General features: G+C 37.9%; 1 protein-coding gene across 1 annotated transcript in view; it reads left to right on the top strand.

Moving 5' to 3' along the window:
- TRAPPC10 (trafficking protein particle complex subunit 10) overlaps positions 1-20,398 on the top strand; it is a 42,329-nt gene extending 21,931 nt beyond the window's left edge. Inside the window, exons 11-23 of the mRNA XM_051770889.1 lie at positions 2,067-2,158; positions 3,298-3,438; positions 4,426-4,538; positions 5,603-6,117; positions 9,823-9,964; positions 11,254-11,412; positions 12,139-12,368; positions 13,592-13,692; positions 14,053-14,179; positions 15,160-15,330; positions 16,729-16,906; positions 17,275-17,469; positions 18,312-20,398. Of these exons, the coding sequence (XP_051626849.1) occupies positions 2,067-2,158; positions 3,298-3,438; positions 4,426-4,538; positions 5,603-6,117; positions 9,823-9,964; positions 11,254-11,412; positions 12,139-12,368; positions 13,592-13,692; positions 14,053-14,179; positions 15,160-15,330; positions 16,729-16,906; positions 17,275-17,469; positions 18,312-18,550 (2,403 nt within the window). The 3' untranslated portion in view covers positions 18,551-20,398. The remainder of the gene's footprint in view (positions 1-2,066; positions 2,159-3,297; positions 3,439-4,425; positions 4,539-5,602; positions 6,118-9,822; positions 9,965-11,253; positions 11,413-12,138; positions 12,369-13,591; positions 13,693-14,052; positions 14,180-15,159; positions 15,331-16,728; positions 16,907-17,274; positions 17,470-18,311) is intronic.
- Positions 20,399-21,725: the final 1,327 nt, after the last annotated feature.

The raw sequence follows: 21,725 nt of genomic DNA, 5'->3' as shown, positions 1-21,725 counted from the left end.
AAGCCAATGTCATGGCTATCATATTCTGCTATCCCAAATTCAGAATTAACTGAATTTTTCCCACAGGAATATTGATGTGTGACTTCAGCTACTTCAGCTTCCTTTTAAATGCTTTAGGCTTGCATCTTGCAATGGGTGTTACATGGTTACAGTTATACTGCTGATTTTTTTTTTTTTTTTAATATTAACCATGGGACATCAGTGGAAAAAATGGCATTTCTGTTTCTATTTCTGGCTGCAGTTTTATACAACAGAAATTGAGATATCCAATACACTAAAAATGATTGGGTTTTGTTTAGTATTTAATACTTAATATTATACCTATTACTATTATTATATTATATCCACTTATTCAGTGGAGAAAAACATAGAATTAGTTAACATTTCCAGGCACAGCTAAGATAATTTATTTGCATTTAAAATTTTAATGATTCCGGAAAGTAAAATGCAGCTTTTCAGAGATGTTGAAAGCAAGAAGTGATGAGCTTTTATTACCAGAAAAGGCTTTGTTCTCATTCAATGGCTGGTCTTATGCAACAACCTCAGAATCTTTTTTTAAAACTCTCAAAACTTCTTCAAGCATGTTGGCTTGTACTTTGTAGCTTTTCATTTGTATATGTAGCTAGTGTCAAAGACTTCTCTGGTTATACTAATCTGTTAAGGATCAATCACTTAGTTCAATTTAGGATATTGTTGTGAGTTCTTAAATGGAGAAAAAGTGATTTTTCTAGGCTCTCCACAAGAAACATCTAAAATGGCCTGAGAAAGAGCTCATTTTAGGTCATTTTCCTGCCCACAGGAATAGATGTTTTCTGATAGGTACTCTGCAAAATATTTAGACTGTTGGAAGCTCTTAAGGAATTTGTTTTGATGGGTAGAGTATTTCCTAATACACTAAGTGAAGGAGAATGAGCTTCTCTGGAAGGTTGCTGATAGTCAGAAGAGACTGCAGGTTTATAAATATGATCATAGAATTACAGAATGGTTTGGGATGGAAGGGACCTTAAAGATCATCCTGTTCCACCCCCTGCCATAGGCAGGGACACCTTTCTCTAGACCAGGTTGCTCCAAGCCCTGTCCAACCTGGCCTTGAACACTTCCAGGGATGGGGCAGCCACAACCTCTCTGAGCAACCTGTTCCAGTGCCTCACAGTAAAGAATTTCTTCCTAATACCTGACCTAAACCTACTTTCTCTAGTTTGAAGCCATTCCCCCTTGTCCTGTCAAAATGTGACGTGTTTTTATTTATCTGGCCAGAGATTATTTGAGGAAAAAGTTTGATGGTTGAATACAGTGTCTGTTGTAACTGCTGATTTCGTGAGAAGGGTTTGTTGCTCTTATTATGAGCTTAGGGCAAGGTGAGGAAGGTGACATATAGGTGCTGTGTGGTTAAGCTTAAAGATGAGTGACAAACTTCAATTTGGGATTGCATAGCTGCAAGCAAAATTCCTTTAAGGCACTCTCGTGAAAACAATTATTGTGATTATAACCTTAGCATTTTGCATTTAATTGTATGTTTAAATACAATTTACTTCCAATTACCTAATGGCAATATGTGCAGATTTAGTGAAAGAATCATGTACCATGTTCTGTATGTGGTTGATTTGGTTTGGAAGTATTAGTTGTGAGGCTCTGGGGAAAGCTCTAATATTGCTGTAAATATGTTCTGCTTTGATGTATCCTGGAATGATACACCACAAAATCCTGCAATGATAATCTAATGGCAGATAGTTGCTGAGAAATAGGTGCTTTCCAAAAAGAGACAGGAGCATTCAAATGTAAATAAGTGCTTGGAACTGCTTCTCAGCTATTATTTTGGTGGGTTTGAGTTGCCTTATCTGATTTTAATAGGCTTTTTTTACTTCTGTTACTTACAATACAGCTATGGGATAATGACCAGCTGTAGAAAACATGAAGGTGGCCTGTTACAAACTGCTCTGTATTGTGTGACTAATTTGGGGCATTTTGTTGTAGTAATTTAGTTAACTGGCTATGAGATTGTGTGAAATACCATATAGCTACTAAAAATACATAAAGCTTATAATAGTTTCTTTTCTTTTAAACAGGATCTGTCCCATGCCACCATTGAAATGTACACAAATATCGGAAGAATTCGCTCAGCTAAGCTTGTGGGAAAGGACTTGGCAGAGTTCTATATGTAAATGAATGTTTAAAATGTCTTCAATGCACTAGCTCTGAAAAGCTTGAATATTATCCCTGAGAAAAATACACAGTATTTGAACAGGAGTTGTAAAAAGTACTTTTTAAAATGCAAACAAACCCTGTTTTCAGGCTGCATTTCAGTTAAAAAAAAAAAAAGAAAACTAGTACTAGCAATTTCTTTATATCACCTCATGATTTTGAACTTTTACCTTTAATTGCCCCATGTTCTTTAGCTGATTCTTTCTTCTTCTAGGGAGAAAATAGGCAATAGGATGCGGTGGGAAAGCAATAACTATAAACTTTGAAACAAGTCAGAAGCCACATTAGGAAGCAGACTATAGTAAATGCAAAGTTATCTTAACTACATTTGTATCTGTATATACCTCAGAAAGCCAGAAAACATGTTTTTGGAGAGTTATCAGTCTCACATTTGAGGTTACAATTGCAAAAATGTTTGTTTCCTTCACTGTGAAGCCTGGTGACTCCTAATTTCCAAATATATTTTTTGTGTTTATCCCTGTTAAAATCCACTGAGGAAACCTCCTGCATTGCTTTTCGGTTTCATTTTATCTTTCTTATTTAGAAGAATTTGGGAGTCCTAACCGTTTTTTGGGAAAATGTGTTTGGGTGCGCTTCTCACCTGTTCTCTAAAGCAGTCTGATCTTCTAGTTGCAACAGATTCTCCTGAATTAACTTAAATTTTCCCCTGGGGGAAGGAATGATGTTAGGTTTGAAGGCTACCACGGAATTGCTGCGTGGTGATAAAATGATATTTTCATTGAAGCATTTTTTCTGCTTCACAATTTTTGAGTAAGCATAGTTATAGTTCACTGTCAGAAGCTTGAGATGGCTTTTGTCTCATTTGCTCTGACTTGGGATAGATCTGTGTACGAAGCCTTTCACTGACATTGATTACAGTTCTACTTGCTTAAGTGAATTGCACAAAGCAGGCCCACAGTTACCAGCAAAATAAAGATCAGAACAGTTCAGATCCCTGCCCCTTGTCCTGCACTGACATGCAGGACAGGTCAATAATGGTTACTCTTCCCATCGCCACTTTGAGAAAAGGCACAGAGAGTTTTCACGGCTGCGAAGGTTCTCATATATTTTCTGCTCATTTCTTTATTTTTAAAGGAGGAAGAAGGGCCCACAGAAGGCAGAAGTCTATCTTCAGGGAGCACTGAAAACTTACCTTGCTGAGGGCTGGGCATTGCTCGTCACGCACACGAGAAAGCAGCTGGCTGAATGTCAGAAACACCTCGGGCAGATAGAAAAGTATCCTCTGAAAGGCGGAGCCAGAAAAATCACCACTGGAGAAAATTATGCTTGGGATTATTTTTCTGATGCATCTCTAAGTTTTATTTAATAGTAAAGAGTGCCAAACATCAGACAGCTAAGCTTTTTCGTGTTTCCATTGTTGCTGTTCATTGGGGGACAGTTGGGTTATTTACTTTTTCATTTTTACTTTCTTGATGTCTGGTTCACTTAACACCTTTTGCATGTGGCTGCTGCTCTCTGTTTTAAACTCTAGGCTCTAGAGAGTTGTCAAATTTGTCTTTAGCTCAGCAGATACCACAGAGTGTATTTTGGGGTTTGTTCTGTTGTGCTGGGTTTTTGTTTGTTTGGGTGTTTTTAGAACTAGACAGACATTATACATATCGGCCTCCTTTGCAAATTCTTACATCACTTTTAAACACTCTTAAATTTTTCTGCTTCGGTGCAAATGCTCTTAAGGAATCTGAGCCAGTAATATTGCATTCTTAGCTAAATATTTAAGTGATCATTTGTATCCCTGGCACTTAAAATTTTAAAGAATGTCTTACGACTTAGTTATGGTAAGTGATGCTAAAACAGCTGGCAGATTCTCAGCCAAGTAAACTGGAGTAAAATCGAATACTCAGGTTATTTAGTGCTGTGTTGGACAATGTAATGCACGACACTGGGTCTTTAACTTGCATGCAGCATTTATAATAGTCAAATAATGAATTTTCTATGCTCACTAATTGTTTTAGATGGGAGAAGGTTGCACAGGTTAATAATGGATCATATTTTTAGTAGGTCTGCAAATGTAATATTGAGATTCTGCAATGCTCTCAGATGATAGTAAATCTTCCATTGATTCTCTCCTAGTGGAAGAGTTTGGTGATGCTAACATCAGGTCTTGTCTTTAAAGATTAGAAAAGCAGTACTTGAATTGTCTTGTTTTCAGTCAAATTTGTCATTGTTGTAGGTTTGTACCTCATGTTTCCTTAACTTTGTTAGTTATCTTCAAACAAGCAGCCTGTTAGCTGGTGATAATCACTTAACAGAAGATGAACGCAAAAGCTTTTGCCAAGAAATACTAGATTTTGCCAATCAGCAAGTAGAGAACCAAGGTAAGTCTGCTTCTTAAATACTTAAAACTTAAGCTGCTCTGATCTGATTGTTCCCTGAAAGTAGATTGGGAGGCTTTTTCTGACTGGGTTCATCACCTTGTGTGTAACTTCTGGACCAACGTGGTTCTTTACATGCCATCTCCAAAACATTTACAAAACTGTGATAATTAAGAGTAGTCAAAGATGAAAGAGTAATTAACATTTTCATCCTGAGTACTACAAAGTCTTTGTTTTCCTTCAGTCATGTTTTTTGATTTGACAGCTTTTAATTCATTGTGTGTTGGGTTATTTCAATTGCTGACTTACATTTCTCTCTCACTGCTGGCATGCAGGTGGCAGGTCTGTGATGATACCTCTGGGATTTGGATGTTAGATCTGTACCCATCCACTTGCAGCTTATTGCTTTGTCCAACTTATTGCTTTTGTCTTCTATTTATTCTTCATGCTGCTTCAGTAATATCTTGTTGCCAGATATTAATCATAATTCAAATTCATACAGAATTCCTCCTGTAGATATAAAGACTGTTCATTTTTATGCAGACATTTTTCTTGATGAATGGATCTACCACAAGTAATATGTTCTTTTAGACTTGCTTCTTCATAAAGATTTGGTACTGCCTTAGTGTTGGTTTTGGAATGTAGAAAAGAGAATGAAAACTCCTTGTGTGGTAAAGCTGCTGGCTCAAGGCACCAGCCTGATTTATAGTTTCTTGAACTTATACTTGGTCTTGATTTTTATGCTCTGGGAAGTTTGTCACTTTATGCTACCCTGTTCATCTAGAACACTTTCCATAGTAGTGAAATGTTCAACTTCTGCTTGGACAATCTCTCTTAGTTTATTTCTTTTTAACAGCTGAAGCTGTAGTGTAAGTAACTGTTAGAAAACAAATCTCAGCACCTTATCACGCAAGATAAAAAATACTAAAGTATTGATTTGTTGTGAAATGATTCATTGTGAAATGTTGATCCACTTAATTCTAGGGGTTAAATTTTTTGAGAGAAAAGATTTGCTGAGCTCCAGCAGCACTGCAGAATAATAACATTCCTTTTTTTCATCTTTCCAGGTCAGAAGGTTATATTGCCTATGCACTCCTTCGCACAACTGAAAACTCTACATTTTGACCCTCCAAATGCTGTTGTCCACGTGGGTGGAAAGTTGTCCATTGAGTTGACTTTGCTGAGCCAGATGCCCATCCCTGTCCGAGTGGATCAGATTGCCATCCACGTTCACTTCAGCGTTGAAAAAAACAGTTACAGGAAAACAGCTGAGTGGCTCACGAAGCACAAAACTTCCAATGGGGTTATCAGCTTTCCAAATGAAATTGCAGGCTTTCCTTTGTCAAGAAACAACTTGCCAGCACTGGAGCTTTATGAAATGTATGAAAGGAGTCCCTCAGACAACTCTTTGAACACGGCAGGAATTATCTGCAAAAACGTGCACATGCTCCTGCGAAGGCAAGAGAGCAGCAGCTCGCTGGACATCCCCTCAGGGGTGACTTTGGAAGATGGGGCTCACGTGTTGAAATGCAGCAACTTAATACTGGAACCAGGGGACAACAAAATAACATTCAGTATTCAGGTATGTTTTTATGGTTTGGTGAACGTAGCACTCGTGAAAGAAGAACTAAAAATGCTGGCTGAGGAATAGCTTAGTGCTGGCAGGTGGTACCTGTGTTGCTTCCTGTTACACTTGGGTGATCCATTCCCCTTATGGCTTTCCTTTTGTTGTTCTACACCTTCATTCCACAGACTCCCTTGAAAGGATGCCATTGTGTTTATGCTGAAATTTACAGATGACTCTTCTATTTGAAATAATTTGAGTCAGCCTTCCAGAACTTAAACGTCTCGATGATTGCTGCCAAAAATTAAACTGATAAATTCCTGTATAATATAATGTACAGCTCACGAAGTCTGCCTGCACTGTGGAGCTCATTCAGAACAATGTCTAAAAATTTTGATGGAAGTCCTTTTTCTAGACCTTTAATGAATGATTGTGTGGTTAAATTTGGTTGATAGCCTGTTCTTCACTGCAGAGGGTGGCAGAATACTTTTTCACTTGATAGATGTGATAAACTTGCCTGCAAGAAGTGTGACAAAGTTAAGCTCAGCTACAAATGTTTGAATTTAGATGTTAGAATTAAAATTTCCCCCATTAGTCATCTTATTCACATAGGAAAGGAGAAGACAAGAACATGCGGATTCTCTGATATAGGAAGACTAAATTGGCATGAACAAATGTGAAAATAGAGTGTCACCACTCTAAATGCCACCCTCAGAAATTAGATTACAGTCCTACTTCTGCATATAGTGTTGGATATGAAACTTCCTCCATTTCCAATTTACACATACACTCTGAGTCAGCTTAATACTTGGAGTAATCCTTGTTTCCTCCCATTCTTCCCCCAGCAAGCTAAGTACTCCCAGTAATTGCTGAAATATTTAAGGACAGTAGTGCTTATCACTTCTGTTCACATTGCATCACTGCCACCTGCACGGTAAATTGGAAGTTGGCAGGCCCTGAGTACCAGTCCTGGTGGTTGTGGTGGTGGGTTGGGTTGTTTGCTTGTTTTTGTGGTTTTGTTGTTTTGTTGGTTTTTTTCTAACTGCCCCTCATTCTGTGGCCTTGCACTTTGTGGTTTGTTTGCTTGTTTTAATGAAATGGGAAAGGCATTTACCTGCTGACTTAGTCCTAGGAAGTGAGATGCCAAGCGTTTTCAAAAGTGAGACTTCACCACTCATTTGGCATTCCAGGAGTGGGGGCTTCTGGCCTCAATTATCATCTTGTTCTGTTCTTTGGGTTTCTTTACTTTCCCTGCCCACCTCTGTAACCCTTCATAGGGAAGTATTTTGTAGAGTCCAATGCTACAGTAGTGAACATCAGTTTAGGGAAAATTTGAGTGAGAAATTCAGTGCAGCATCTGAGTGATTAACAAGAGATGGGCCAGTGAGGAATGTGACAGGTTTTTCACAGCTGCTTCATTTTCTGAGCATTATCAAGCCTCTGTATTGGGTTGAGTATGGATGCTGTGAAGAGAGAAAGTGTTTTGCAGTCACACATGGTACATATGCCTGCTGGCTTTGGCATTTTCTAATTGGTTTAAATTAACCGTGGTCCCATTTTTGTCCTTTTATAAACAAATTTCGAAATAAGAGTCTACATATTTACTCCTGATGCCTAAAAACTGATAACTAGACAGAGCTGGACAGGGGATTTCTTGAGCATTTTTAGCATATTTAGGTGCTCCACACCTGAGATTTTAACTTATCCTTTTTTCTTTTTTTTTTATTTCTTTTTTTTTTCTTTTTTTTTTTAAATTTCTATCTTGTCACAGAACTTTGTTTAGAGTGAAGCTTTCAATAGGCTCACATACTCTGCCTTTCCATTCCCCCAGTGCTGGGGCAGAAAGCAGTAGCAGGTATCTCAAGGTGGAAGTTGAGCTCAGGTCCCTTATGATACAACGTGGAATGGCAATAATGTCATTTGAACTTCCTAGTGACCTAAATTTTTTAGGTTTCTCAACCTTTCAAAGGATTGTGACAAGTTAATGGGATTTGGACATGTCAGAGGCCTCGTTGGCTGGAAATATAGTTTTCTGTAAAATAAATTAACATGCATGTAGAACAGGATTTCAGATGAAGGAGCATTACTAGAAGAAAGCTGTTAGAGACTTTTCTGAGCAGGCTTTGTGGCTTAGTGGGATCTGAAACAACAGGAGAAGAGATATGGATGAAAAGCTAGACAGAGCTCTGCTTTAAATTTGTCTGGCTTTGCCATGCATCTGGTGGCTACTGGAAGGTGGACAGCCTTACACTTAAAACTTCCCTATTTTCCCAACCTTCCGTTCAAGAAAAGAGCTTTGCATAGAAAGACTGCTCAGGGTGAATCCTGCAACACAGTTATTTAAAGCATGACTTACCTGTCCTCAAAGGGAAAATCTGAGCACGTTATAATTTCAACAGTGTATTTCTAGATAACACGATGAAACCTCCTCTGGATCTGAGCTGCAGTATTCATGAAATATTTACTGAAAATCCCTTGTCATTGTAGTAATATACTGTGTCACTTCTACTGGATTACATAGCTGGCCAGAGGACAGAAGCTGCTGACAGCTTGTTTTCTAAATTTTTTTACAGTAATGCTTAACTGCACTACTTCTGCAGAAACAGGAATGACTGTGCTTCTGTGATGCAGAGGGAGTTTGATTCTTTCTGTAGATCTTAGACTGATGATCAGCTTTATTTATGCTGATAGCAGTCTTCCAGTATTTTTTTTCAAGCTTTAAAAGAGATCAGAAGGCATTGTCTAAATTCTTTAGACCAATATTCCCACCCCATGTTAAGATTTAAAGTATGTGTATATCTCATGAAAGACTTCACTCATGCTTTTCTGTTTATAAAGTGTTCAAGGGCCAAAATGTAGTGACTTTAATGTCAAAATGCATAATACTGAATTTCAGTCAGGATTTGCTATGTAAATAACTGTGTGAGGTTTGAATGTTAAGTTGTTACAGCTTTTCTCTTTAACTTCTAGACTTATTATTTAGATTTAATTATACCCAGCATTGGTATTTACATAATACACTTGGTAAAGTGGCTCATGAAAAAAGAAAACACTTCCCATTCCCTAGCAGTAGTAGCTAAGAGCAAATAGAATCAAGAATAAATGTACTAGCAGATGTTACAGACGTGCTTTTTATATTATAAAAAAAACATCCTGAATCCCATTTTTCAGGGTAAGGGAAGAGTTTTGAATTAAATATGTAGGCACTACTTTTTGTGAACGTCCACTCAGGGGAATGTATGAAATCAATAGCTTGAGCTGAAAGGTGAGCCTTGTATAAGAACTGTAGGATTTTACGATCCTTTTTTATGAATTAGCCAAATGAGCACAGGTATCATTGAAGTACTTCATAATATAATTATTTTTTCATGTATGTGTTGCACTTGGGGGGAGGGGAGGGGGAACCAACCAAGAAACAAGACAAAATGCACTCCAAAATAACAAATTGACAGCAGAGCTGCTATGTTAGTTTTTCTGATTATCAATACTTTTTAGTTATGTTGTTTTTTCTTGAATTAGCAAGCACTCTCGAGCTTGTATCTTAATGGGGCAAAAGGTGCTCCTTTGTGAAAATCTTCTCATTTACTCAGAAAAACAAATCTGCCATGTTAATTTTACAAATTCAAAGCACCTGGTAAAAATGAGCTGTTCTTTAGCAGAGGGCTTGTTCTAGAAGTATTTCCTGAACTGAAAAAAAAATCCATTGCAATGTTTTCTTCCAAGGCCAAAGAACCTGGGACATACACGCTCAGGCAGCTGTGCACTTCAGTGGGAAAAGTCCAGTTTGTCCTCCTGCACATTTACCCGATTGTGCAGTACGACGTGTATTCCCAGGAGCCCCAGCTGAAAGTGGAGCCCATGACTGGTAGGTACAGCTGCTGTGCTGCAGTTGTTTTGATGATTCCTGTTGCCCTCCTGTGGGACTAAAGTGTTTTCTGGCCCGAGTGCTACTCAGATTTTCCTTACTCTTGGTTTTGAGTGTAAAATATATTCTTGCTTTTCAAATTATCCATTAGTGGTGTCCTGTCAATAATGGCTATTTTTCAACAACTCATTCCAGTGCTCGGCTCTGGACATGCAGTGTCACTTGTGAAGGTAAATTTGAACAAGTTGTGGCACTTAAATATCAGGTGTGATTTGAGCTGCCACACTGGTTAGAAGTGAATATTTAAATTTTTAAATATTTAAATATTTTTACTGAGCTTATTATTTGGTTGGTTTGTGATCAAAGGGTCAATTCGGTTGGAAAAGACCTCTGAGATGATTATCCAACCTATAACTGAACACCACCTTGTCAGCCAGACCATGGCACTAAGTGCCACATCCAGTCTTTCCTTAAACACCTCCAGGGATGGTACCACCTCTCTGGGCAGCCCATTCCAATGTCTAATCACCCTTTCTGTGAATAAATTCCTCCTAATGTGATTCTGCAATCCCTGTGGTATTTACAAGAAATACGTAAGAACTGGTATTCTCTACTAGAGATGATAATAAAAACTTTTTAAAAATGAATACTAAATACATCCATTGCTTTCAGGGACAGCAGAACATTACTTGCTGTATATCAAAGTTTATAAATGGAAGTTAATAGTGATTGTGTTTTCAGGCTATTAAGTGTGGCAGCTGAGGAGTTAATATGCATTTTGTGCTGTCATTCCAGTTAAAGGGTTTGCAGTGTGTGGGTGATGGAAGGACATTTGGGCATTAATCAAATTACCCAGCCCTGTGAAACTGATAGTGGTGATCCTGTGTGCATTCTGGCACTCTTGTTAGGTCGATTATGTAAATACAACATGTGAGTATGACTGGCATCACAGGTGCAAAAACACAAAGCTGTCTACAACCTGGAGAACTTAAAATGTTTGCTGAATTCTTTGGGGTTATTGTATTTCACTGAACTCTGTGCTGCCAGAGCTACACAGGATGTGAGCCAGCTCTTCTAAGCCATCCAAGATACAGTGGGTTTGGCCACTCAAGTTTAACCACTGGTTTCCCCACAAGAGGTATCTGAGCTGGGTTTAATGTGATGTGTAACACCAAAACCCCTCACTTGTAAGTTATCCTGATGTGTGATGAATGCTCTGCTGGTGAGCCTTAGCAGTGCATTGTAACCATCTACTGGAATCTGCTAACAGTTTCTGCTTTCTCCTCCAGACAGCCTTTTGGCTGGCATTCCCCAGAAGGTGAAGTTCACAGTGACCACTGGTCACTACAGCATGAAGAGCGGGGACACTTTGCAGCTCAGCAACGCGGATGCCATGCCCATCCTGTACCACCCCGAGAGCAAGGCAGTGATCTATTCCAACACCAGGGGTAAGCAAGGAAGGAAAAATTAACAACCTTTAAAAGCCTGGAAATCCTGAAGTAAACCTGTGCTTATTACAGTGTCAAGAACACTGACACTGTCTTTTTCAATAGTCATTATTAAGGACAGTTTTAGGGACTTGCAGCTGAGTACTTCAACGCGAGAAAGGTCTTAAGTTTTCACCCTCAAAGTAGTAGTATGAACTTTTCAGCAAACATAGCTGGACAATTTTACTTTCATGGATGAAATGCAGAAGGCATGGTGAAACTGCTGCTGATGACCAAAAATGCTGATGCCTGTGTGTGTTCAATAAGTTGCAAGTTTGCTTTAAGTGAAATTATGAGACCAAGGAGGTGCAGGGCTTTGTTAAAACTTCAGTAAATGTCATATGATGGCATAAAGTAGCTCTTTAGCTGGTTTGAAGTTTGTTATCAAATTGTCCTCTTAGTTCTTTCTTGAACATTAAAGGGACTACATGGAACATGGTTACCTTCTGGCTGTTTAAAAAGGATAGCATGTTACTCCTGTAAAGTAAATATCTTTAAATAAAGATATTTAAGATGTGCAGATTATAGATATAAATATAGAGATATCATTTGAAGAGGTTACTATGGAGTTTTACAACATGGTTGCTCATTGCTGTTTTTGCAAAGGTGGGGGTCTTGCTAGGAAGTGGTTATGGCACCACATATTTTTCTATTATTTCTGTTTTCTCCCACTCTACACAATTATAGAAAAGATCTCAGAATCATCATTAAGGATTCAATCTTCTGAGAAGATCACAAGCATCAGTTTGCCAGTGGCTCCTGCGTATCATGTGATTGAATTTGAACTAGAAGTCATGTATTTGCCATCAGCCACAGAATCTGCAGTGGAGAAAGAAAATACTGTAAATAAAGAAAATCACAGAAAAAACAAAGAGAAGCAGAAACGAGACAACTGCATGGCTACTGTTGACCAAAAAGTAAGATGTAGTTTAACATTTTTATTTTGAAATTTATTGGATCACAGGGGTAAGCACTTCACAAAACAGAAGTGGTGGTTATGGGGAACTGCTTGTATGGAACTTATTTTCCCCTAAAAGATGTACATGCAAAAAATCATAGCAAATGTTATAAATATAAAGAAATTGTAAACATAAGCAGAAAGATACACTTTAAGATACATGTTTAATATATTGCCAACTGTTCCCCTGGCTAGCAATCGGAGTTTTAATGTTCTAACACTCAGAGTTTATATAGCATGAAGGATACCTGTGACTTTGTAAAAGGTGTTGTGGTGGTCTTTAAATTCCCACTTCTGATTCATGGGAAACGTATTTCTTCCACTTGCAAAGAATCTGTATGCCATGCTGAGGCACTGAACGCTGTAGTGTCACATTATTTAGTTGGAGGTAGCTTTTCCTCTTAATTTTTATTATGAAGGGTGAATAAAATAAGTACTACGGAAATAAACTGTTCAACTGACAGCAAAATGATCTTGAAACCATCACCTTTCACATTGTTACTCCCTGTTAAAATTGACCATCCTTGTGTGTGAGGAACTGGGTAGAAAGGAATAGCTACAGACCAGTGTTGCTAAAATGTGATGTGACAAAAGTCTGGGGTTTTTTTCAGCATATAAAACACATTGTTAAATGTATATGCTTTACAGTTGGAAGAATGGCAGCGTTCAGTTCAGGAGAAATTCTTCAGTCAAATGTGCTGCTTCAAATTAAAAGACATATACGTTAAATATTTTTAAAATATTTTGAGCTTGAATTTAATATATTAAAGTATTAAAAAGACATGTAAGTAATAGATCTTATAGCAATTTATTTGACACTGACCTTTACCAGGTTATTGTATCAAGATGCTAGTGGTACTGTTAGTGTCCTTTTACCTCTTCTTTCTCCTATTTCCCCTTCCTTTATTTTCAGTCTTCAGAACTGGGTATGTGAGTTTCTGTAGGAAAAGCTGCTTTGATATTTCATATCCCACTCACAGGCAAACAAAAACCTAATATTTTTTCGGATTAGTTTTTAACATGTTTTTTTGTTTGTTTGTTAGTTTGTTTCTTCTTCCCATTCTGGATGCATTAGATGTAGACACTGTGAGAAAAGTTTTGCTTAGAAAGGAGGAGAAAAGCAAAATCTTTATGCCAAATACCATTATGGATAAGAACTTTGTTCCCTTTTTTTTTCTTTAGGTGACCATTGATTGTCCTTGGTCGATTTACTCCACTATTATTGCATTAACATTCTGCATCCCTTTTAATGCCAAGCATTCCTTATTGTCAGCTGGCAAACGGTAATGTACTCATTAAGTATTTATTGTTTCTTTCTTCTTATAAAATATGGAGCTGGAGTTTCATAAGTAATATTTATAGCAGCCTTTTTTTTTTTAATATATTTAAGTTGAGCTTTTATTGTCTTCCCACTGGAAGCATGTGCATTTCCTCTAGTGTTCTTTCACGACAGTAAAACAAATCTCTGGTTTCAGCTGTTTTGGAAATAAGACCACAAGATGAACCGAGCTAAGCTGTTTCTGTGTAGTTACCTGTTTTTGTTTATTGTGAAAGAGGGTGTTTTACAGCCTTGTTTTATGGACATGGACTCTCTCAATGTAACGGTTCAGCTTTCACTGAACAAACTGTGTCGCGTTTTTCAGGAAATATGTGCAAGTCTGTGTTCAGAATTTGTCAGAACTCTGTTTCCAGCTTTCAGACTACAGCCTAAAAAATTCTGCTGACTGTAGAGATTTGCAGCTGGTACCTCTCAACCCTGCATCTCAACAGGTAAAATTCACTTGGTGGTTTATGAGCATATTGGCAGGACAAGTAGATGAAAGTTCCTTTTAGTGAAATTGTTAGCACTACTTCTGCACATAGATTTTGTAATAATTAAGACTGGTAGCTGTGTTAGGTCAGACCTTTGTAGTTCTCTGAGTAAACTGATTTTTAAGGATGCTTTGGAGAGCATTGACACTTGTAGATCTCAGAATAATTCTAAAACTTGCAAAGATTATTAGATAAGTTTTCAAACTTGTTCATCTCATGCAAAGCACTATATACCTGCTTGAACAACAGCCATACAAATGTAATATCACCGCTGACATTTAATACATTCATCTTATGGCTGCAGTTTGTCATTAGGTTTTAGGAAAAAAATCAGGTGGACACAGTTTTCCAGTTAAATACAGCTGTAAACTAGTTGAGTTGCAGAACAGTTCCTTGTTCACAGCATCATAGAATGGTTTGGGTTGGAAGGGACCTTAAAGATCATCTTGTTCCAATGCCCTGCCATGGGCAGGGAAACCTCCCACTAGATCAGGTTGCTCAGAGCCCCATCCAGCTTGGCCTTGAACACCTCCAGGATGGGGCAGCCACAACTTTCTTAGGCAACCATGAAGTTTCTTTCAGCCTTGTCTGAACATATTAACTCGGTCATTCTTGGTGCCTAGGAAAAGTATGTAAGGACATATTAATATATTTATTAAATTTGACTTTTGATTAAAATATTTTCCGGGCATGTTTGAATGTGAATTGTTCCCTTTTGAAACACTCGATTCTGACAGTGAAATCCCTCCTTTTAAACAGCTGTGTGTTGTGAAAAAAAAAATCACTACTAGTTATTTTGGTTGCATATTTCCCTAATGATTTACTTAATTTAATTTTATAAACTATATTAATGCCAGAACAGACTAACATATATATGTGCATTTCCACTTGTTTTCCAGAGGAAGGAAGGAGCTAACACTTTAAACATTTTCTTTCAGGTCATATACAGTAAGCAATCAATATTCTTTGTATGGGAATTGAAGTGGACAAAAGAGCTTCCTCTCTCCTTGCAGTGCCTGTTTTCAGTCAGCTTTTGTCCAGCTACCTCTGAAGAACAGTCTCTTACCCTGAAGCCGTTCACTTATGAATTCCAAGTGGAAAATTTTTTTGTGAGTATAGCATATCTTAACTGAAAAGGGTTTCCTAATATATGGAAAGGGAAAGTCAAGAAATGTATTAGGAAAGTTCTATTTACATCATGAGATTAATACTTGCTTAGAATCATTGGAAAACCAGTTTGTGAATGATACTTTTGCAGCCTGGTATGATATAGTGGAATCATATCCTTGCCACAGGAATGTGGTTGGGGCCATAACACTTGCTCATGGTCTTGTTTAATTTTTTTCATGTTTTCATCTTCCTGGATTTGAGCCATGGAGAGTCTCTGTAGATTACTAAGCTGCTTTTTCCCTGCTATCTTAAGACTGTGCTCTCCAAAGCAAATTGCAATTTCCAAAAAATCTGTGCTATTGAAAGCATCTGAGTTGTTTTTTGTAGTGCTTGAGATGAGCTCCTCTAATGAAATATTTAGGGTTTTCTAGGCCATTATCTTAAATGTTTCTCCTTTTCCCTTATGGATGAACTTTTTATTCCTTTGATCAGCTAGGAATATTATAGGCTAGATAAAATTCCATTAATAGGAGCTTATATCAACATTATTTAATGTCATCTCTAAATTCAATGTTACCCTTTGTGATGATTGGGCAAAAATTAGCATCATGAGAAGACTTTCATTGGGTTAAATCCTTTTGTCTGTCTTCAGTGTTGCTGCATTTCCTACCTGCTTATTGCAAACTGGCATTGGAGCAATATTTTAGGTGTCTGTTTACCTGCTGGCATGTAACAAGCATTTGCTGTCACCTGTATCAGCACCTTTCTGGAGTTTTTAAAGAGAACTAGCTGTGTTAAACAGTGGGGGTTTTGGTAGAAATTTAATTTTGTAGGAATTGAAAATTAGCTCTTTGGTGTGGGCACTGTTATTTGGGGGACTGTGAGGGTAAGAGGGTTGAAGTAGTTCTCCTGTATTACTCAGAATGACTCTTCCTGTAAAGGGAGGTGCTAAGAAACTAATAAAAAAATTTTAAATAGTAAGATTAGTGTCCATTCAGGAACATTGAAAGGCTGAGTTAAAGCACAAAAGTGAAGGAAAAAATGGTATGCTCAACTGCTGGTATCAAAAACAGATGGAATCAAATTTGGTTTGATTATCTGATCTAGTGGAAGGTGTCCCTGCCCATGGCAGGAGGTTGGAACTACATGGGCTTAAAGGTCCCTTCCAACCCAAACTGTTCTAGGATTCTGTGTTCTACGATTTTTGTAAACTGAGCAAGATAATGAAGTGAACATTACTTGTAACTGATTCTTGCATTAAAAAGATCTAACAGGATATGGCTGTTAAATGTCAATGTTAAAAGTTAAGTTTGTGTTGTATCAGTTGTCCAGTTCAATTTAAACACAAGTAAAACACCCCTTTTTTCTTGACAACAGCACTGTTTTCTTCCTGACAGACATTGTATCATGTGAAAAGTGAGATTTTCCCACCACTGGGGGCAGAGTACTGTAAAACAGGCTCCCTCTGCTCTTTAGAGGTGTCAATCACCCGACTTGTTGACCTCTCAGAGGTTGACAGAGATGAAGCATTAACAGAATCAGATGGATATTGCACAACAAAACTTATGTATGAAGGTAAGACTATTTTTCTTGAAAGTTCCCCAGTACTCTTTTCTTGAGAATGGCATCTGCCACACTTTATATGGCAGATGTTCTTGTATTGTGGGTAAAGCAGTTTGCATTTTGCTAGACTGAGAATATTTTATTTTTTCTCTTTAATCTGTCCTCTAGTGGAATATAAATGCTCTTCAGAATGGATGAATACTTGCTTGGGGCCCAAATATAGTCCCTTTTGTGTAGAGCTGTTTTCTTACCTTGCACAGCTCTTAATGCATAAAAGCTGGTGGGCTTTTAGATGTTGCTAAAATGCTGAAATAAATTATTGTGAGGGCTCTCCATTTTTCACAGAAGATCCTTATAGTGTTTGCTCTTAATTCTTGCAGTTGTTGACAACAGTAGTAACTGGGCAGTCTGTGGAAAAAGTTCTGGAGTGATATCTATGCCTGTAGCACCTCGAGCAACTCACAAAGTCCACATGGAAGTGATGCCACTGTTTGCTGGAAATCTGCCTTTCCCTGATGTCAGATTGTTCAAATACCTCCCTCACCATTCTGCTCACTCCATGCAACTTGATGCTGGTAAGGCTCTCTTCACTATGTGGCTACTTACAGAAATTACTCTGCTTCTGCTGTGTTGTTGTGTAAAGAGAAAAGCAAGGCAAGAAATATATTGGCCAGGTACTCATAGGTGTCTGTGTTACTGACCCTCACTAACAGTTCTCATTCGAAAAAACTTATAAAATGTTGCTCTAATGGAACTTTGAATTTGAGTTGCCACCTCAGTCTGTGAGGAGGAATAGTAAATGCATTGTTTTCTTACATTTCCTTTAAAGATTAGTTTGAAAGGTAGTTGTCACTGTCATGGAAGTTGTCTCTTCCTTAATTTATAATCAAGTGAAAACTATTCGATAACCCTCTAATCCTGCAGTTTCATTTTCTGTAAATTAAACATCTAGTGTGTCTTCATTAGCTTTGAAATTTTTTCCCAGTTTTTTAAGGGATTAAGTACGAAACAAAAGAACCGCTGAAAATTTGTGGCATGTGGACCAGATGAAATGAAGAGTTTAAATTGCCACAGCCATTCAGAGTATTTACCTGTACTGTGAAGTAATCCCAGAGCTTAGTGAGAATTCACTTGTGCAAGCAACATGTGTCAGCTGAGCTCCAGGAACTGCCAGTGTGCACCCCTCTGGCCTGTGACAAATGTGAAGTAATGCTACTGAAATTTTCCTTATAAACCAGTATAATTCACTGTTACATCTGGTGCTGGCCTAAAAGTGTGCACAGACTGTTACCTCAGCAGAGATGCTCAGTAACTGAACAGGTGGTAAACTGACAGTGTGCCTGAGCTCTGAAATTATCCTTTAAGTCGTTTAATCTGTCCGTAGAATAAAACTGTGGGGTTTTTTTGTTTTAAACAGATAGCTGGATTGAAAATGATAACCTGTCTGTGGACAAGAACGTGGATGACCAGGCTGACAGCAGCAGCATCAGGAGCAGAGGCAGCCTGCACTCCACAGCCAGTGGGGAGCACAAGGGTTTGCCCATGCCCCGGCTCCAAGCCTTCTCTCCGGGTCAGGTCTTCAACAGCAGCACGGGAATGCAAATCCTTGTCATTCCCAGCAAGGACGACCACGTTCTGGAAGTCAATGTCACGTGACAACTCGGTATGGAAAACAAGGAACACAAAAACCCCATTAGAAACTGGATATGAAAGCACTTTAAAGGATAAATGACCTGATTTAGTCTTCGTTGTAACATTAACTCTGAGGAGACCTATGGCACTCGACGTGTACTGGCCATGGAAGCACCAGACAATTGTATCAATTTAAATGTACAGTGAAGCTTGTGTCAGCTAGTTTATATTGCCACTTTAGTATGTTTTGTGTAAGCTACTGGGTTTTCTCCCTTCAGTCACATCCTGCATCAAAACACAGGGCAACAAAAGCAAAAAATCCAAGTATTTGGACCACTTCTTTATTTTTTTCTGTCGGGCAGCTGAGAGATTTGTTTCATGCTTCCTACATATTTTAGAATGTAGAGTTGGATGATATAATTATCCAAATCTTGAATTTTTATGTAATAATTTACAGGCTTTTCCACACTTGTGCCAGAAACATAACAGAGCATCCAACAGCACATTCACTGGTGTGACAGTTGCTTTACTGGTTTGGTTTTAGTTTGTTTGTTTGTTTTATCATTGTTAATTCCTGCCATTGCAATTTTATATTAAACTTCCATCATTTCCATACTTAGATGCATGGAAGAGCTACTGCTATAAACAATCTTAACTGAACAAAATTCCTTAATTTTCTGAGGCTTTCTCCTTCACAGAGTAGACACTGTGATGTCACATATTATATGATTTTTTTTTTGGGGGTGGGGGCTGGGTCATCCTCTTGCATATTTCTTACCAAAGAAAGATATTGATAGAATTTAATAATAAATTATTTGGCTTATTGAGTTCCCAGATTAATTTCTTTTATTACCATTTCCAAGTGGCTTCGTTTGCTGCCCCAATTTTTAAATTGGGGCAAAAATTTCAGTATGATGTGATACTTGAACAGTCAACCTTTCGTCATAAAGGCTTAGTGTAATTATTACTGATTAGAGGCCAGACTTCTGCATTCATGATGAAAGAAAGATGTTGGTTTGATATAGGAAAGCTTGCAGATGTAGAATAATCGTGAAGCAAAGTTAAAACATGTAACTTAAAGAATTTCATTATTTATATCTGAAATGTAAATACAAAAAATGTAAAAAAAAAAAAAGTGTAATTTTTGTGAATGTTGCAAAACCACCTGTGACTGGAAAAATTACAACTTCTGATGTCCTGCTTCTGATACTGAAACTTGTGCATTTAATGTGAGAATGACCTTTTCTACTTGCAGATCTATAATGGTGCGTTGTCAACAGACTCCACAGAGGAAACTGTCCCATGTCAAATACTTGTCAGTAAAACTAAAGTGAGGAGCTGCTTGTTAGACAAATTCATTGTTATTATTTTTTTTCTAAACTCAGCTTCTGCTAAATTATAAAGGGGAAATAAAAAACAAACCCTCTTTCCAAAAAGAACAGCAATTAAGTTGAAAAAATTAATAGGCACCCTGCACTGGTCTAAACATTTTTTTTTTAATTATTATTTTTTATTTAAAAAAAAGAAGTCTAAATAGATGTATAAAGTAGACCTGCTAGCTGAAAATGTTCTTATTATGCATCTTCTTTCTGTGAAGGAATGCCCTTTCTCTGTGGAAATCATACCATTTTATTCTGGATAAAACCCAAAGCATCATTTAGTGCGAATGACTGCTGGGATTCCTTGACTGGAAAAGGTAACAAGTTAGTGACTTTGACACTGCAGGTATTATTAATTCCATTTTCATGGTTTGCTATTAAATCATTTTTCACATTGTTCTGTAATATACTGTTAGATTAAACACATTGTACTAAGATTGTTTAATGAAATTGTAAGCGTTACAGTTCTAAATATACATGTTTTAAAAAGAAATCAACTTCTCTGCTGCTCTGACTTCTATTTTGTTGGAAGGAGTGATTGTTTCACCAGTTTTAGCCAAAGCTACTGTCGTCTGCAAAAATCAGATTCATGACCCTGTGTGCAACAAGCCAATAATTACACCCCGGAGAGAGACATTGATTATTTATTTATTTCAGAGGTTGCACAAGCCTGGGTGCTCTGTTTTATTCCACAAATCAAGCACATCCCTCTGGACTTTCTGCACCATTATTTATACACAGAAGTTCAGTGTCAGTAACCCTCCATTACAAATGGTTAATAATTTCCATACAGGTTACATACTCCCAGCTAACTACTATACATGCTCAGGGAAAGGGTCTTCACCTGGGCAGGGTCTTGTTACCCTGTAGGTGTGATTTTTAGTATTATAATGAGGATAGTTCAGCTATAGGATATATGAACCTTGCGTCCTTTGCCAAGTTGGCAACATATACATATACATCAGCATTTTGATCTACTACATCCTTAAAGCTTGTTAGCTCCAGGCTGTCTATGTGTCTGCCCCAGCAAAACACACAGACAGGCACATCCCACTGGAAGTGATTATCCTGCTCCTACTTCACTCCCTGGATCCTGTCCCATCTGGGAGCTGTGGGCCCAGCTGTAGAAGTATGGAGTTAATGGATTGTTATACCTCAAACACAGATGACCATTCAAGCAGGCAAGTTAGAACAGGATGTGGGGCTGTATGAAGGTTAAGCAGCACCTTTCCAGTGCCAGTTTTCCTGTTCACATCCTTGGTGACCACACAACATACAGTGCAGGTGCAGAACTGGGGTCAAGGAGTGGGCAAAGCCAAGAGAAGGGGATCGAGACCACCAAGGACCCCAAAGCACCTCCTGACACTTTTCAGGAGCTGTCTGTAAGAAGAAGGTGCCTGCAATGCTGGTTGCATCAGACATTAAGAATTTCCTCCCGGGGGAGAGATCTAGGTGTTCTAATGCTCACTTGAATGTATATAACCCAAGGAACCCAAAGGATCAAGACTGTGACCAAGGGATGTTGAAATTACAACAATCAAGTCTCATTGCTGGATCCATGGGTGGTAATATCTTTTCACTCTACTTTTAACCTTTCCATCTCTTTCTTTCTTTTCCTCGTATATTTTCTTTGTGGTATTTTTATACTTTTACAGAAAATAACCAAAACGTACACACATCTCCTCTCTGCTGCAATTAATTTGCTTTAAAATAAACCTGCCTCATCTATACACCGGTCATTCAGCGTGGTTTCACTCTAGTTAGAGAATCACAGAATTGTTAGAGTTGGGAGGGTTCTGTGGACATCGTTCAATCCAACT

This window comes from Manacus candei, unplaced genomic scaffold (assembly GCF_025592945.1).
Source record: "Manacus candei isolate 608988 ecotype Guabito, Panama unplaced genomic scaffold, ASM2559294v1 h1tg000126l, whole genome shotgun sequence".
Classification (NCBI taxonomy): Eukaryota; Metazoa; Chordata; class Aves; order Passeriformes; family Pipridae; genus Manacus; species Manacus candei.
This window is presented reverse-complemented; position numbering and strand designations above follow the sequence as displayed.